We start from the raw sequence: 16,288 nt of genomic DNA, 5'->3' as shown, positions 1-16,288 counted from the left end.
AGATAAAGAAATCAAAACTATCAATAAGCACATGAAAAAAGTGTTCTAAATCTCTTATAATTAGAGAAATGCAAATCAAAACAACCCTGAGGTACCACCTCATACCTAACAGATTGGCTAACATGACAGCAAAGGAAAGTTATAAATGTTGGAGGGGATGTGGCAAAATTGGGACACTAATGCACTGTTGGTGGAGTTGTGAATTTATCCAACCATTCTAGAAGGCAATTTGGAACTATGCTCAAAAGAGTTTAACAGACTGCCTGCCCTTTTGATCCATCCATACCACTGCTAGGTTTATACCCCAAAGAAATAATAAGAAAAAAGACTCATACAAAAATATTCACATGCTCTTTGTGTTGGTAAAAAATTGGAAAATGAAGGGATACCCTTCAGTTGGGGAATAACTGAACAAATTGTGGTATCTGTTGGTGATGGAATACTGTTGTACTAAAATGAATAATGAACTGGAGGAATTCCATGTGAACTGGAAAGGCCTTCAAGAATTGATGCAGAGTGAAAGGAGCAGAATCAGGAGAACATTGTACACAGAGATGGATATACCGTGGCACAACTGAATGTGTAATGGATTCCTCTACTAGCAGCAATGCAATGATTCAGGACAATTCTGAAGGACTTATGAGAAAAAAACACTATCCGAATCCAGAGAAAGAACTGTGGGAGTAGAAACACAAAAGAAAAACAACTGCTTTATCACATGGGTCGATGGGGATATGATTGGGGATGTAGATTCTAAATGATCACCCTAGCAGAAATATCAATAATATGGAAATAGGTCTTGATCAATGATACATGTAAAACCCAGTAGAATTGCTCATCGGCTATTGGAGGGGGTTGGGAGGAGGGGAGGGAAAAAACAAGAATCATGTAACAATGGGGCAAAAAAATTCAAAATTAATTAAATAAATAAATAAACTTAATTAAAAAAAGAAAAGTAATGACAAATAGGATGATTTCAGAAAAAAACCTGGAGAGACTTAATATGAAATGATGCAAAGTGAAGCAAACAGAATTAGGAGAACACTGTACACAGTATCAGCAGGAAAGAACTACAACCCTAGCAAGCCAGTGAAGGACAAGACTGGCAAGACAATAACAAGCGATGCAGGGCAGAGAACCTGATGAGCAGAGCATTTCGAAGAAATCCTGAACCGACCGCCTCCACCAACTGTTCCGGACATACCACCAGCCACCGAACTGCTTCAGGTGAACACGGGCCCACCTACCAAAGTTGAGATCATCAAAGCCATCAAGACCATGAAAAATGGTAAGGCTGCAGGTCCAGACGGCATCCCCCCTGAGGCACTCAAGGCAGACCCAGAAATGTCAGTGGAGATGCTACAACCCCTCCTGCAGAAGATCTGGGAACAGGAACAAGTCCCAACAGACTGGAAACTAGGCTACCTGGTGAAGCTACCCAAGAAAGGTGACCTATCCCAATACAGCAACTGGCGAGGAATCATGCTTCTATCCGCTCCCAGCAAAATCCTGACCAGAGTCATCTTAGAAAGACTGAAGGAGGCCTTGGACAAGAAGCTGAGAATAGAACAAGCAGGGTTTCGTCAGCACAGATCGTGCACCGACCAGATCGTCACCCTAAGAATCATCATCGAACAGTCCATCGAGTGGCAGCCCCCCCTCTACATGACTTTCGTGGATTTCAAGAAGGCATTTGACAGCGTGGACAGGAGCATCATCTGGAGATTGATGCAACATTACGGGATTCCCCTGAAGCTCATCAACATCATCCAGCAGCTATACGAAGACTCTACCTGCCAGGTCATCCATAATGGGAAACTGACGGCTCCCTTCAAAGTGAAGACCGGAGTGAAGCAAGGCTGCATGCTTTCGCCCCTTATCTTCTTGATGGTCATAGATTGGACCATGAGAAGAATTACCAAGGACAACAATACAGGCATTCAATGGACTCATACCAAGCAGCTCGAGGACCTTGACTTCGCAGATGACATCTGTCTCCTTTCTCACAAGCAGCAGGATGCGCAAGCCAAACTTGCACGACTCTCTGAAGAGGCGAAGAAGACAGGTCTGAAGATCAACAAGAAGAAGACCGAGGTGATCACAGTGAACAGCACACAGGACCTGCCAATCCAACTACAGGGAGAAAACACCAAGGAGACAGACCACTTCACCTATTTGGGTAGCTTAGTCAGCAAGGACAGCGGAGCAGATGAGGACATCAGAAACCAAATCAACAAAGCCAGACAGGCATTTAACACCTTACGGTCCATCTGGATCTCCAAAGCACTGTCCCTCATCACTAAGCTCCGAATCTTCAATACCAACGTAAAGGCCGTCCTCCTATATGGATCAGAAAGCTGGAGAGTGACGAGCGCTAACACCAACAAACTCCAGGTCTTTGTTAATAGATGTCTACTCCACATCTTGAACATCAGATGGCCTGAAAAGATCTCCAATGCTAGTCTCTGGGAAAGAACAATCCAGTATCCCATCAGTCAGGACATAAAGAAACGTAAGTGGAGATGGATAGGACATACACTACGAAAACCGGAAGACAACGTAGCCAGACAAGCATTGAGCTGGAACCCTTCAGGGAGGAGGAAAGTCGGAAGACCAAAACAGACCTGGCGAAGATCTGCCGAAAATGAAACAAAAACAGTCGGAATGACATGGGCCCAGCTGGGGGAAGTTGCCAGAACAGAGTCCGCTGGTGTGAGATGGTTGTGGCCCTATGCTCCTCAGGGAGCCAACAGGAATAATAATAAATAATAATAACATCTAATTGGGAAAAATAATTTTAGAGAAAAAAATTTTTAAGTTTTTGTAAAAAAATCCTTTCTATATCCCTGATAAGTGGTTTATCTAGCCTTAACTTGAAAACTTCTAGTGACACAGAACCTACTGTTGCCTGCCACATTGCCAACAGTTTCCACGTTCATTCAGACTTTCCAGTTGGACTATTTGTGACCCCATTTGAGGTTTTCTTAGCAGAACTTCTGAAGTGGTTTGCCATTTTCTTCTGTAGCCCATTTAACAGATGGGGAAATTGAGGCCAAACGGGTCACGTGACTTGCTCAGGGTCACACAATGAGTGACCGGAAGTGAATTAGAACTCAGGTCTTCCTGACTCCAGACGCCCGGCTCTATCCACCACCACACCTAGCTGCTCCAGTTTCTGCTTTCAGACAGCTCTAATTATTGGTACAGTTTCTTCTCATTGGCCTTGCAGAGATCATGGAAACGACTTGCCCGTTCTGGTGGTCCACCAGCCCAGATCTGCCTCATAACAAATTCTCCTTTTTCTCTGCTGGTTCTGCCCTCCATAGCCTCACAGAACAAAGCCCGTCCCTTCCTTGAAGGATGAGCCTTTCCATCACTTGAGTAAAAAGAGACAGCCCTGAGCCTTCAGTCAGTGGACCTTCCTATGGGCGTGGTCTTCGGGATTAAGCATGCGCAGAGAAAGCAGCACCCAGCCCCAGGTTCTGCAGAGCTGTCCAGCCCTTATTCTAGACCACAGACCTTCCTCAGAGAAATCTTGTCCCACAGGTGTACCAGCTGCGCGCCCCTGGCCAAGTCCTTTGTCCTCTGCCGCCTCCGACTTCTCCTCTCTCAAATGGGGACGCAAAGAGCCCCCGCCTCTTAGGTTTCTTGTGAAGATCAAGCGAGACAATATCTGTAAACCACAATGCCAACCTTAAAGCGTGATTGATATAAATGCTGGTTCTTATTGTGGGGGTGGTAGTGATTTTCAGATTCTGAGAAGACTGTAATAAATAGTGAAGAAGCAAATCTACCTGGAGACCCTAGCGTTCCGACCTTGGGCGACTCATTTAACTTTCGGCTGTCTCTGTTTCCTTCTGTCAAATGGGGGTAATAACAGCCCTCTCTCCCAGGGTTCTTATGAGAATCAAAAGAGATAATATTTGTAAAGCACTCATCGCAGCCTCTGGCATAGAAATGTTAGCATTAAACAAACACTGAAACCATTTTTGAACATTTAAAGGTACTTTAGAATCTTCAAGTGGCCTCAGGATCCCCATTACCAAGGCAGGACTAGCATCTTCCTTCCTTAATAACTGTCCAAGGAACATAAAACATTTCATACACAACCGGCTGGGGTGAGTTTTGACCGAGGATCTAGCGATGGGGAGGATATCTGTCCCCCCCCCCCCACTGTCAGGATTACCAAGCACCTACTGTGCCAACAGGAGATAGAGTGAAACACAGGCAGCCCCTGCCCTCGGGGAGCTCAGTCTAGAGAGAAGGACACCTGCAAACACCTGTGTACAATTAAGTCATATATGAGATAAACTGGAACTAGTGATTCTGAGGGGGCAAGATGCTAGAATTAAGGGAGGATTCAGAAAGTCTTCTTTTATTTGTTTATTAGGAAATCCTTTCCTTCTATCTTAGTATCAACTCAAATAAGACAGAAGAGCGACAAGGGCTATGCAATTGGAGTTAAGTGGTTTGCCCAGGGTCCCACCGCTGTGCAATATCTAAAGCCAGATTTGAACCCGGGTCCTCCCAATTCCAGACCCATTTCTCTGTCTTCCATGCTACCCAACTGTTCCAGAAAGATTTCTTTTAGAAGGTAGAATTTTAACTGGGACTTGGGGGACCCTAGGCTGAGAAAGATTAAATGACTTGCTCACAGTTGCACAGGTTCATGAATAGCATACTCAAAATTTGAACTCAGATCCTGTGCCGCCCCAGTTTACATTGGCCAGGCATTGATCAATAGGTAATTTAAAGGAAGGACTCCCCTCCTCTCCCTTCCCCATCCTTTCCCTTCTCTTCCCTCCACTCCCTTCCCTTCCCCTCCCGTCCCCTTTCCATCTTAGAATCAATATGAAGTATTTTCTTCCAAGGAGCTAGACAATGGGGGTTAATTGACTTGCCCAGGGTCACATAGCTAGGAAGTATCTGAGGCCAGATTTCAACCCAGGACTTACCACCCCCAGGTCTGGTTCTCTATCTATTGTGCCATCTAGCTGTCCCCTCTGGGCATTTTTTCTGGCTGTCTCTCATGCCTGGAACACTCTCCAACACTCTCCCTCTTCAAATCTGCTTACTGACCACCCTGGCTTCTTTTAAGTTCCAAGTAAAATTCGATTTTTTAGTTTAAGTCTTTCCCAACTCCTGTTTATTTTAGTTTCTTTCTTAATTATTTCCAGTTTTCCCTCTATATAGCTTGTTTTGCATATTTTCTTTTGCTTGTTGTATCTACTATTAGACTATAAGCTCCTTAGGTGGGAACTGCCTTTTACCTCCTTTTATAACAGTTCCCAGCACATAGTAGGTGCTTAATAAATGTTTATTTATTGATTACCATACCAAGCACTGAGTATACAGAGACAGAAATGAGACAATCCCTGCCCTTAACAAGCCTACATGCTGCTGGGGTCAATCAATACATACCCAGATAAGCAAATGCAAAATATGCACTGACTAAACAGAAAGCACGTAAAGAACTTGTGGGGTTGTGTTTGCTGTACCCAGATAAGGTTACATCCAGGCCATTCTATGTTTCAGAGTCTTACAGAAATCCACAGAGAAAACCAAAGAATGTAGATAGGTCACAGGTGGTGATGAAGAAGGTCTTATAAGTGTAGAGTAGAGACAGACAAACTGAAGGTTGACAATTATTGTGACAGCTGGGGAGACAGGAGACCTCTCTGTTAACCAGAATACCTGCTTGGTCTGAATCTCCCATTCCTGCACCATGCCCAACTGGTGTAAATTAGCAAAGGTTACTCTTTCTCATTCGTTCTCTCTTGCCTCTGCCTCATCTTCTCCCTTCAGAATCCTCTCTACAATGTAGTCCTTTGTACTTAGCTTTAGTTAATCTAATTCTTGCAGAAAAATATAGTCTTTTTTTTAATACTAAGAAATAGCTCTTTCTTTTAGAAGAAAGTCTGCCATAGTGCAGACAAGTGTGGGCTGCTTCTAATTAACTTGAATGTACAGTTAAATGTTGTTTTTTATTTTTTTACTACTGTCCTTAAATTATTCTCCAGTGGCATTTCCTAGTGTTTCATTATTGAATGTATGAATAATTATATTTAAAACTAAGAATTAGCTACAGTTGAGGTTTTTAAACTAAAAATAAAACCTTTTTATAGAGGCATTCCTTTTATTGAATTTTTGTGCCCCCCTTTTTTCCTCTTCCTCCCCACTTCCATAGCATTTTCAATGTGTATAAGACCAGGGCAGAGGAGGTGAACTCTCTTAGAGGTGTGCAGCTTTCCTAAGAGAAACGTGAAGCTCTTGTTTCCTAGCTTTTATGTTCTTAGGTTATTGAAATGTATTTTTAGTCTTTTCAGATGCCATCCACCCACTATTAAAGATGTTTATCTTGATTCTATTTTTCCTTTTATTGAAAGGCAAGCTGTGCACACAAGATTTCTTCTCTGAGAAATTAAGTTAGCTTTCCTTGGGTTTTGGGCTCTAGTATTGAGCAGCTTTTCTGAGGAGGTGATTGGACTCCAGATTATAACTTATTTTTTATTTATTATAACAGTATTTTCTCATCTTTATTTGACATTTTTTTGAGATAAAGATAATTGGATGTTTAAAAAGTAAGTGCTAGAGCAGTGATTCTTCAGTAGAATGTAAGGTTCCTTAGGGCAGGGATTGCTTTGTCTTTAATCTTTATATCGTTAGTGCCTGGATCATAGGTTGTTGAATCAAATTGAATTTTTCCTTCAAATGATGCAAAAATTTGTCTTACAAATCAACTCAGCCACACCTCAAATTATTAAGTGTTATTTTGCTAATGATTTTTCTAGGAAAAGTTTGATCTAAGAATTTAGTAAATATTTGGTGATAGTCTTGGACCATTTTGCACTTTGAAAATACTTTCCTTGTAGTTAAATGGTTGCCAAGCTTTTAGCCAATAATTTTTTTAAAGTTTATTTATTTAATTAACTAGCCAAGAATTTCTGTCAGCCCCAAGGAATATTACTTTTAGTAGACTTGTTCTGTACAACTCATTGCCTTAGGTAAAATAAATGGTGACAGTGCTGGACTTGAGTCAGGAATACCTGAGTTCAAATCATTCTTCAGCCTCTTACTAGCTGCATAACCCTGGTAAGTCACTAAAAACCTCTGTCCGCCTCAGTTTTTTCTTCTGTAAATTTTAGGATAATAATATCACCTACCTCCCAAGGTTGTTATGAGGAATTAAATTAAATGGTATGCATAAAACATCTTGAAAAATTTAAAGCATTTTATAAATGTTAGCAGCTATTGATTATTATTGTTATCATGATCGTTATTATTATGTCCTTAGCTGCTGAGCATTGACCAAGTCATCTGATTGAATACATAGTCATTGTAAATGGCCAAACCAGCTTGAGGCCTCAAACTCATCACTGAGTTAGGGGATATCTACCTCGAGCCTGGTGGAATGGGCAGAGAAGAACAGTTTGTTCCAATGGCCATGAAGGCTGCTGAAGCAGATGCCGTAGAGTACTCAGAGGCTGGTCAGACATGGAAGATGCCAAGGCCATCCACTGCATCCTGAGCCATCACCAGTCATCCTGATTTTTGTCTTGACACTGAATTTTGATGACGTTGGTGGAAGGAGTGAGGCTGATGACTTTGTGGAACTCTGCCTCCCTTTAAATCCAAATCACTCGGAAATGGGTGATTTCATTGGGCATCTTTGAAAATGAAGGACAGGGAACAATGGTCATCTGATTGAAAACATGGACATTGTAAATATCGTCACTTTCATCATCATGGGAGGATGAATGCTGAAGAGTTCTAATTTTAGCTTAGAGAATGGTTATGGAACCAAGAGAAGAAAGCTCGAGACCCTGCTTACTGGCACCTCTTCTTATTTAATCTGAACAATTCAGAGCTTCTAATTTATTCTCCAGTGTTTTTTAAAAAGTTGTATTCATTTTTTATACATCATCATCATTTCTGGATACAGTTCCATGCCCCTGTTGAATTGTCTATTATAATAAAGAAAAGAAAAGCTGATTGAGAAAATGACACATGAAAACATAAGCAATATTCTGTACCCATTCCTTTCTTTTTTAATACATTTTTATTTATTTTGTTAAGTATTTCCCTTTTTAAAAAATAATTATGCTTTATTTATTTTAGCTCTCAAGTTTTTTTTTAATTTTGGCTTCCAAACTCTTCTTGCCTCTAGCCCCTCCCCATTGAGAAGCCAAGCAATATATCAGTTATACGTATGAAGTCATGCAAATCATATTTCCATTTTAGTCCGTTCCTCACCTCTTTGCTGAAAGAAGGGTAGTCTGGAATCATGATTGTTGAGTGGTATAATTCTGATATTTCTTTAAAGATTTGGATTTAGTGATGAGGTAGCTAGATGGCTCTGTGGTAGAAAACCAGGATAGAGATGGGACGTCTTGGTTTCAAATTTGGCCTCAGACACTTGCCATGTGACCCAGGGCAAGTCATTTAACCCTTTTGCCTTAGTTTCCTCATCAGGAAGATGAGTGGGAGAAGGAAATGGCAAACCACTCCAGTATCTCTGCCAAGAAAACTCTAGCTAGGGCCATGAAGAATTGGACATGACTGAAAAACAATGAACAATAGCCAAATTACCTCTAGAGCCTGGACTTTCCCACCTCTGAGGAGCAGGGACCTTGATGATAGGGCTAGGGGTGGTGAGTAGAAGAAAGGGAAAAGAAAGGTATCCCCTGGTTCTGTGAGAGTGGGGTAAGAGCTTTGGGAGATGTCTGGAGAATCCCACACACTGCTCTGTCTGAGAAGGGAATCTAGGGTAGGTAAGGCTGGGACTGTGTGTACTAAGCCATACTGCCTCTAACTAAATGTCCGCCCCTCAATTAGACTGGAAATTATACTCATTTGTGCAATTGCATGGGGCTGGAATGATGCCTCAAAGGCCACTTTCTCAACTTTAAGGCATATGCACCTGCTGAATTAAATGTCTACACTATTATGCACCTTGGAATTTATTTTACAGCTGCTTCAGTGCACTATTATACCATAGGAGAAAAACCTACAATTTGAAAATAATCAACTAATTATATCCTTCCACCGAGATTCCTTTTCATGACATAATGAAGCAGGTTTTACACATTGCAAAATGGTTTGGCTGTAATAATTATAATACTTTCTGCTTCTGTTATGTCTTCCCATTGGAAACTTGTAGAAAACCACATTTTCCAGAATTTTCTCTTCTTTTCACTTTTTAAAGCAATATACTAGGAGCTTCCTCACTTCCTCCAATCTCCCTTAATTAGAATGTTTGACCTCTAAGAGGCAGTCACTGTGACCTGATGACCGAGCAGAGAGACTGCTGGACTGGGAAGGCCACAAGATCTTCATTCATGTCTCACCTTCATTAATATTGACTCTGTGACCTGGCAGCAGATTTAACTTCTAGGACTCTGGACAGTTCTCTGAGTTGTACTCCGCATTGGTAAAGGAAGGAAATGGACACTTATTAAATGCCTACTACATGCCCAGTATTTTACAACTATTATCTCCTTTGATCCTCACAACAGCTTGGGAGATAGGTGCAATTATTATCGTCCCCATTTTGTAATAATAATTTTAATAACATTTATATAGCACCCACTCTGTGCCAGGCACTGTGATAAGTGCTTTATAATTACTATCTCATTTATTTCTCAAAATAGCCCTAGGAAAGTGGGCACTGTCATTATTCTCATTTTATAGAGGATGAAACTGAGGCAGAGGTTAAATGACTTGCCCAGGGTAATAGCTTTTAATAATGATGATTATAATGAAGATGATGATACCCAGGGTCATACAACTTGTAATAATGTCGATAGCCAACAGTTATATAGTATCTACTATGTGCCAGGCACTTGTTATCTTATTTAATCCTCACAACAACTTTAGGAAGTGATGCTATTATCCCCATTTTATAAGAATAAGAATAAACAATGTTTATATAGTACCTACTCTGTGCCAGGCACTTATTACCTCACAACTTTTGGGAGGTAGATGCTGTTATTATCTCTGTTTTATAATAATAATAACAAAAACAACAATGTTTATATAGTACCTACTGTGTGCCAGGCATTTATTATCTCATTTGATTCTCACAAAATTGAGAGGTAGATGCTATTATTATCCCCATTTTATAAAAATAATAATGATAATAAGAGTAATAACAATGTTTATATAGTACCTATTATGTGCCAGGCATTTATTATCTCATTTGATCTTCACAACAACTTTTGGAGGTAGGTGCTATTATTATCCCAATTTAATTATAATAATAATAATAATATTTATCTAGTACCTACTTTGTGCCAGGCACTGTGCTAATAAGTGCTTTACAATTGTCTCATTTCCTCCTCACAACAGATGTAGGAAGTAAATATTGTTATTGCCCCTATTTTACAGCTGAGGAAACTGAGCCAAACTAAGGTTAAATGACAAATTCCATGGTCCTGCAGCTAGTTAAAGGCTTAGAGGGACTGGAACTCAGGTCTTCTGGGCTCCAGATTCAACGCTGTATGTATTGTGCTGCCTAGAGGATGTTTTCTATGTCACTGAAATCCCAGGTTGTGAAGATGGGATTGACTCTCCCCTTGTCTACTTTTAAATTAAATCAACCAAAAGCATAGACCCCCCTATTTAACACTAAGTAGAGGAGGTCTACAAGCCACTTACTAAAGTGGGTGACAATTCCAGAAGTGACTGACCACCCCCTGGGCAGTGCTAAGCAAATTTAAAGATTGCAATTGGTACCCGTAAAGTGGAGGAAGGGACAGAAAGTGACAAGTAGGGGAGGTCCATGCTTTTGATTGATTAAATTTAAAAGTAGGTAAGGGGAGAGTCAATCCCATCTTCACAAGGTGTAGTCTCTGTTCTAGTACAGCTATAATTCAACAATAAGTATATTCCAACCCAGCTCAATGGATTTAAAGCTCCGGATGGAGCTGGAGTGACAAGTTGGTGGTCCCACTCTCAGCCCTTAGTTGTAATCATGACTACCTGAGCCTGGATCTTGGATCAACACTTAATTACTCTCGTCCAGTTATAGTTTTTAGTCCTAGACTATTTTCTAGAGACTTTTTGGGAAATTCCAAGAAGCATAATTTAAAATTATGTAAAATCTTAATGATACCTTTTTGCATTGTTTATGTTCCCCAGCACCTCTCTCTTCCTATTTCCCTCCCAGAGAGTCATCCCTTGTAACAAAGAACAAAAATTAAGTCAGAGAGTGAGTTTTGGCAAAACTAATATTTTGAAGGGAAAAACTTGCCATTATATGCAATATTCCACACACATAGTGCCACACTTCTGCAGAAAGGCAAGACAAGGTGCCGTCTTACATAGGAAGTAGACTATCTAATCATTGCATTTAGAAGTCATTATATAGATTTGAAAATACATATATGCATATATGTACACACACACACACATACATACATATCTATATAGACTGGATGTCCTAAAAGTCTTGATGAAATTTTAAGCTCCTGAAGTTTGAAACAGTACTGAGACTTTTGGGATACTCTGTGTGTGCATATAAACATTCATCGTTCTTCCTTTACTCTGAATATTGTCTGTGGGATGCAGCTTAGCATAACTGAGCTTCGTTTCATGAAAGTATCAAATGGAATTTGTTGTTCTCTTCACATTAATTTAATCTAAAAATCTGAAATTGACATTGTTCCTTCTCATTGCTTTTGAAGATTTTTTGGAAAGAAACACCAGGTGTTCAATAGCAATTTGCTATTTTTCAAAGATTTTATTTTCATATTGATTTCAAAAATATGATCTGTATAAAGTGATTTAGGCCAGAAATAAATGTATTTGCTGCCACTGACTTGCTAGAGTTCCCAGGCCCATAGAATCATTGGTTTTTAGAGCTGAGAGGGACTGGAAGCCTAAGTAACTAGCCCAGGATCACATAGCTAGTAAGCTGCTGAGGTGGTATTTAAACACAGATCTTAATGATTCCTGATCCAGTATCCTAGCTACTATTCCACACTGATCAGAGAATATTGTTTCATCATTTTTAGATATAGTATTTTGGAATGGAAAAATGCCAATTCATAATACCACTAATTAAAAAGCCCTAATTGTTATAAATGTTTACTGTTCTAACCTGCTTGGCTTCATTCTTAGATATATTTAATTTAATTTTGGAAAACAATGTTATGTAACCTAGAGGCTTTTGAATTCTCATCCTTTCAATTCAGATCTTTTACGAAAAGCAGTTGAAATTTAGTCATAGTTACCCAGATCTTGTTTAATTTCATTTTTAGGATGCTGAGCTAGAAGGAAATGATCTAATCCAGGATGGTATTTCTTTCCTTAGAATCAGAACTAGAAGGGATCTTGGGGGTCATCTCACAGGATAAAGTAAAGATGATATCTAGGAAGAAACTTTCATGCCCAGACATGGGGAGATTAACCAGCATGAGAAGTAGACAGCTAAATACTTGCAAATCATTTTTACATTTTCTTCCATTGAATGCTCAGGATTCCATGCAGGTCATAAGCATGTAGTTCAGCCATTCATGAGAAAATTGAATTCAACAACTGTATTTCTGTCTTTTTAAAAAATTAAAAAAATTCAATTTTTTCCCAGGTACATCTAAAAACAATTTTTAACATTCATTTTCTTAAATTGTGAATTCTAAATTCTCTCCCTTCTTCCTTCCCTCCCTTCTCTCTCTCTACAAAAGTAAGCAATTTGATCTAGGTTATTATATATGTGTGGTCATACAAAACATATTTCTACATTGGTCATGTTATGACTCATCTTAAAAAAAACAAAGAAAATTAAATAGTATTCTTTGATCTGCAGATCTGCATTTAGATTCCACATCAGTTGTTTCTCTGGAGGTGGATAGCATTTCTTGTCACGAGTCCTTTATTGCCTTAGCTCATTAGATAAGTCTTTCACAATTGATTATGGTACAATATTACTATTACTTATGTACAATATTCTCCTGGTCCTACTCATTTCACTTTGTATCAATTCATGTAAATCCTTCTAGTTTTTTTTCTGAAATCATGCTATTTGTCACTTCTTATAGCACAATAGTATTCTATCACAATCACATACCACAGCTTGTTCAGCCATTCCCCAATTGATGGACATCCCCTCAATTCCAGTTCTTTGCTACCACAGAAAAAGAGCTGATATAAATATTTTTATACAAATAGTTCCTTTTCCATTTTCATTTTTATCTCTTTGGGTAGTGACATTGTTGGATCAAAGAGTATGAATAGAACAACTGTACTTTTCTAAGGGAAAAAGCATAAATTATTATTATTATCATTATCATTATTATTATTATTATTTTAACCAGAAGTAATTTTTTTGTGTTTATTCAGGTACTTCTTCCAGCAGCTGGTCTGTTACAGTTACAGGATGTGAAAAGGACTTGTTGTGATTTTTTGGAATCTCAACTTCATCCAATCAACTGTTTAGGAATCCGGGCTTTTGCGGATATGCATGCATGCACTGAGCTTCTAAACAAGGCCAACATCTATGCAGGCAAGTAGAGTGGTCAAATGAGGAGGGAGTCTGGAATTTTTTATTTCTGATTCGTGATCTTGAAATTATCGTGAGAGCATAGGCTAAATCCCAACATTTCTGGGCCCCAGTTTTTTACCTTGTATACATTTGGGATTAGGGGAGTTGAAAATGTATGTGTATGCTTTGTTACATAAAGTTTTAAGTTTAAATTATTTTTCATTTTAAATTCAAATGTTTAAATTTTAAATTAATTTTAAATGTAAATGTTTGATCTTCTGCAATAAAATTCTGTGGATTAAATCATATTCATAAAGCAAAGTGAATATGTAAAGATTTCATTGGTATAGGGATCTCCCAGATGAAGAAATTCCCTCCACCAATGCAGGTTAGCACCTTCTCTGCACTTAGCTTACGATTTAAGAGAAACTTAGGGTCACATAGCTACTAGCTATGCTTAGAGGTGGGACTTGAACTCAGATCTTATTGCCTCCAAGGATAACTTTATATCTACTTTGCCATGCTAACTCTTATGTAAATACTTTCAAATTGGTATTAGGAGTGTCTGAAGATTATCACATGTTGGTATTTTTAACTAATTGATTAATTAATTAAAACCTGTATCTTCCGTCTTAGAATCAGTATTATATTTTGGTTCTAAGGCAGAAGAATGGTAAGGGTTAGGCAATGAGAGTTAAGTGACTTGCTCAGGGTTATACTACAGCTAGGAAGTATCCGAGGCCAGATTTGAACCTAGGACCTCCCGACTCTTTAATTCTCAAGCCACTGAGCCACCTCAGTGCTTGCTCCCTTATCGTGTATTTTTACGCTGTATTCCCGGTCCACTCCCAAACTCCAGACTTCCTAATGAATACATGGTTAATATAAAGTAGTGTGACCTAAATTAGCATTTAAGAAATTTGTTTATATAAGAAAATGAAAATAAGAAACTATCTGACATGTTTTTACATCCCATTCTTGAATCTTGGGGAGCATGAAAAGATGACTTTCGGACACACTGGTTGTTGGAAATCCTAAAGTTCTCAAGACAACACAAACTAGATGCATCCTTTAGGAGTAGAGGAGGAATAGAAAACATTTATTATGGAATCAGTGTAATCTCTCCTTGTCATTGTGAGGCTGGCCAAAGAACCAAATACTTAAAAAAAAAATTTGAATGATCTTTTGTTACTGTGCAAACGATTTTGTTCCCCATGTGAAACGGAAAGTGTTGTCTGGGGGCAGCTGATCGATAGAGCTCTGGGCCTGGAGATGGGAGATCCTGGGTCCAAATCTGGCCTCAGACACTTCCTAACTGGGTGACCCTGCGCAAGTCACTTAAGCGCCATTGCCTATCCTTTACTACTTTTCTGCCTTGGAACCAATACCCAGTAAAATGGAAAGTAAGAAGTTTTTTGTTTTGTTTTTCAAGTATTTTCTACAATGCCCAGATAAATTATCTGCTAATTGTCATTTTTGATCCTAAGTGTTTTTTCTTAGAAAATCATAGAAGAACAAAAGGGCAACATTGTTTGTTGTTGATTTTTTCCTTTCTTATATAAATATTTTCTGCCCTACTGTCTGACTCAGACTGCTCCTCATCCCTGATGTAGATTACAAGCAGTACCATCTAGAATAAAAATCTAACAAATATAAAGCCAGCTTAATAGAAAGGATAGCCAAATTAAGTTCTAGAGAACATCGAGTTTCTCCTATTTTACTCATATCATAACTATCTTCTTTTCTTTATTTCCTCTTTTCGGGAAGTAATTAGATTTTCTTCTGTTGTATTTTCTCATGGTTTTTTCCCAACTCCGATTTACTGCACTGAATAAAAAGATGAGTAATTTGCCACCAGAATTAGAATGCACCCAGAGCTCCGTTGATAGATTTCTTTAGCTGTTGTGCCATGCATTTTAGTCATAGAAAAATACTGATTTTCGCTCTAGACTTAAGCCATATCTTTTTTCTTTTAATTGAGCCTTCACTTTTTAGTAATCTTCATTTTAATCAAGTTCTGTTATTGAAGTATAGTATTTTTTAACTCTTACCTTTTGTCTTAGAATCAATACTTTATATATATTGGTTCCCAGATAGAAGAGTGGTAAGGGCAAGACAATGAGGGGTAAGGGATTTGCCCAGGGTTACCCAGCTAGGGAGTGTCTGAGGCCAGATTTGAACCTAAAACCCCTCATCTCTAGACCTGGCTCTCTATCCACTGAGCCACTGAAATAGTATTCTTTTTAGTATAGGGCAGGTAGGTGACACCGTGGATAGAGGGCTAGACTCATCTTCTTGAGTTAAATCTGGCCTCAAGACACTCAATAAATGTGTGTCTCTGGGCAAGTCACTTACTCCTATTTGCTTCAGTTTCCTCATTCCTCATTTACATCCTTGTAAAATAAACCAGAGAAGGAAATGACAAACCTCCCCAGTATCTCTGCCAAGAAAACCCCAAATAGCATACTAGCTGGGTGACTCTGGGCAAGTCACTTAACCCAGTTTGCTCCCGTTTCTTCATCTGTAAAATGAGCCAGAGAAGGAAATGGCAAACCTCTCCACTATCTCAGTCAAGAAAATCCCAGCTGGGATCCCAGAGTCAGACATGACTAAAACAAAAACAACGTTTAATATTTTCCATTGCACCGAAATGGCCATAAGAATTGCAAGGGACATTTACCAGGCATCCTGTAAAATATTATTTCCTGTTGCCCTTGACCTCATAGATGATTAGCCAACTCCTTTTTTCACATCCGCAAGGAGAACTCATGAGCTGACTTTCCATTGAGCTACAATTTGTTTTCTGTC

General features: G+C 39.1%; 1 protein-coding gene across 1 annotated transcript in view; it reads left to right on the top strand.

Annotated features, from left to right (window-relative positions):
* Nucleotides 1-16,288, top strand: part of KLHL2 (kelch like family member 2) — a 109,119-nt gene that overhangs the window by 45,880 nt on the left and 46,951 nt on the right. Inside the window, exon 4 of the mRNA XM_044681683.1 lies at nt 13,339-13,501. Within this exon, the coding sequence (XP_044537618.1) occupies nt 13,339-13,501 (163 nt within the window). The remainder of the gene's footprint in view (nt 1-13,338; nt 13,502-16,288) is intronic.

The sequence above is a fragment of the Gracilinanus agilis genome, chromosome 6 (assembly GCF_016433145.1).
Source record: "Gracilinanus agilis isolate LMUSP501 chromosome 6, AgileGrace, whole genome shotgun sequence".
Taxonomy (NCBI): Eukaryota; Metazoa; Chordata; class Mammalia; order Didelphimorphia; family Didelphidae; genus Gracilinanus; species Gracilinanus agilis.
Note: the sequence above shows the minus strand (reverse complement) of the source record. Positions and strands in the feature narration are given on the sequence as shown.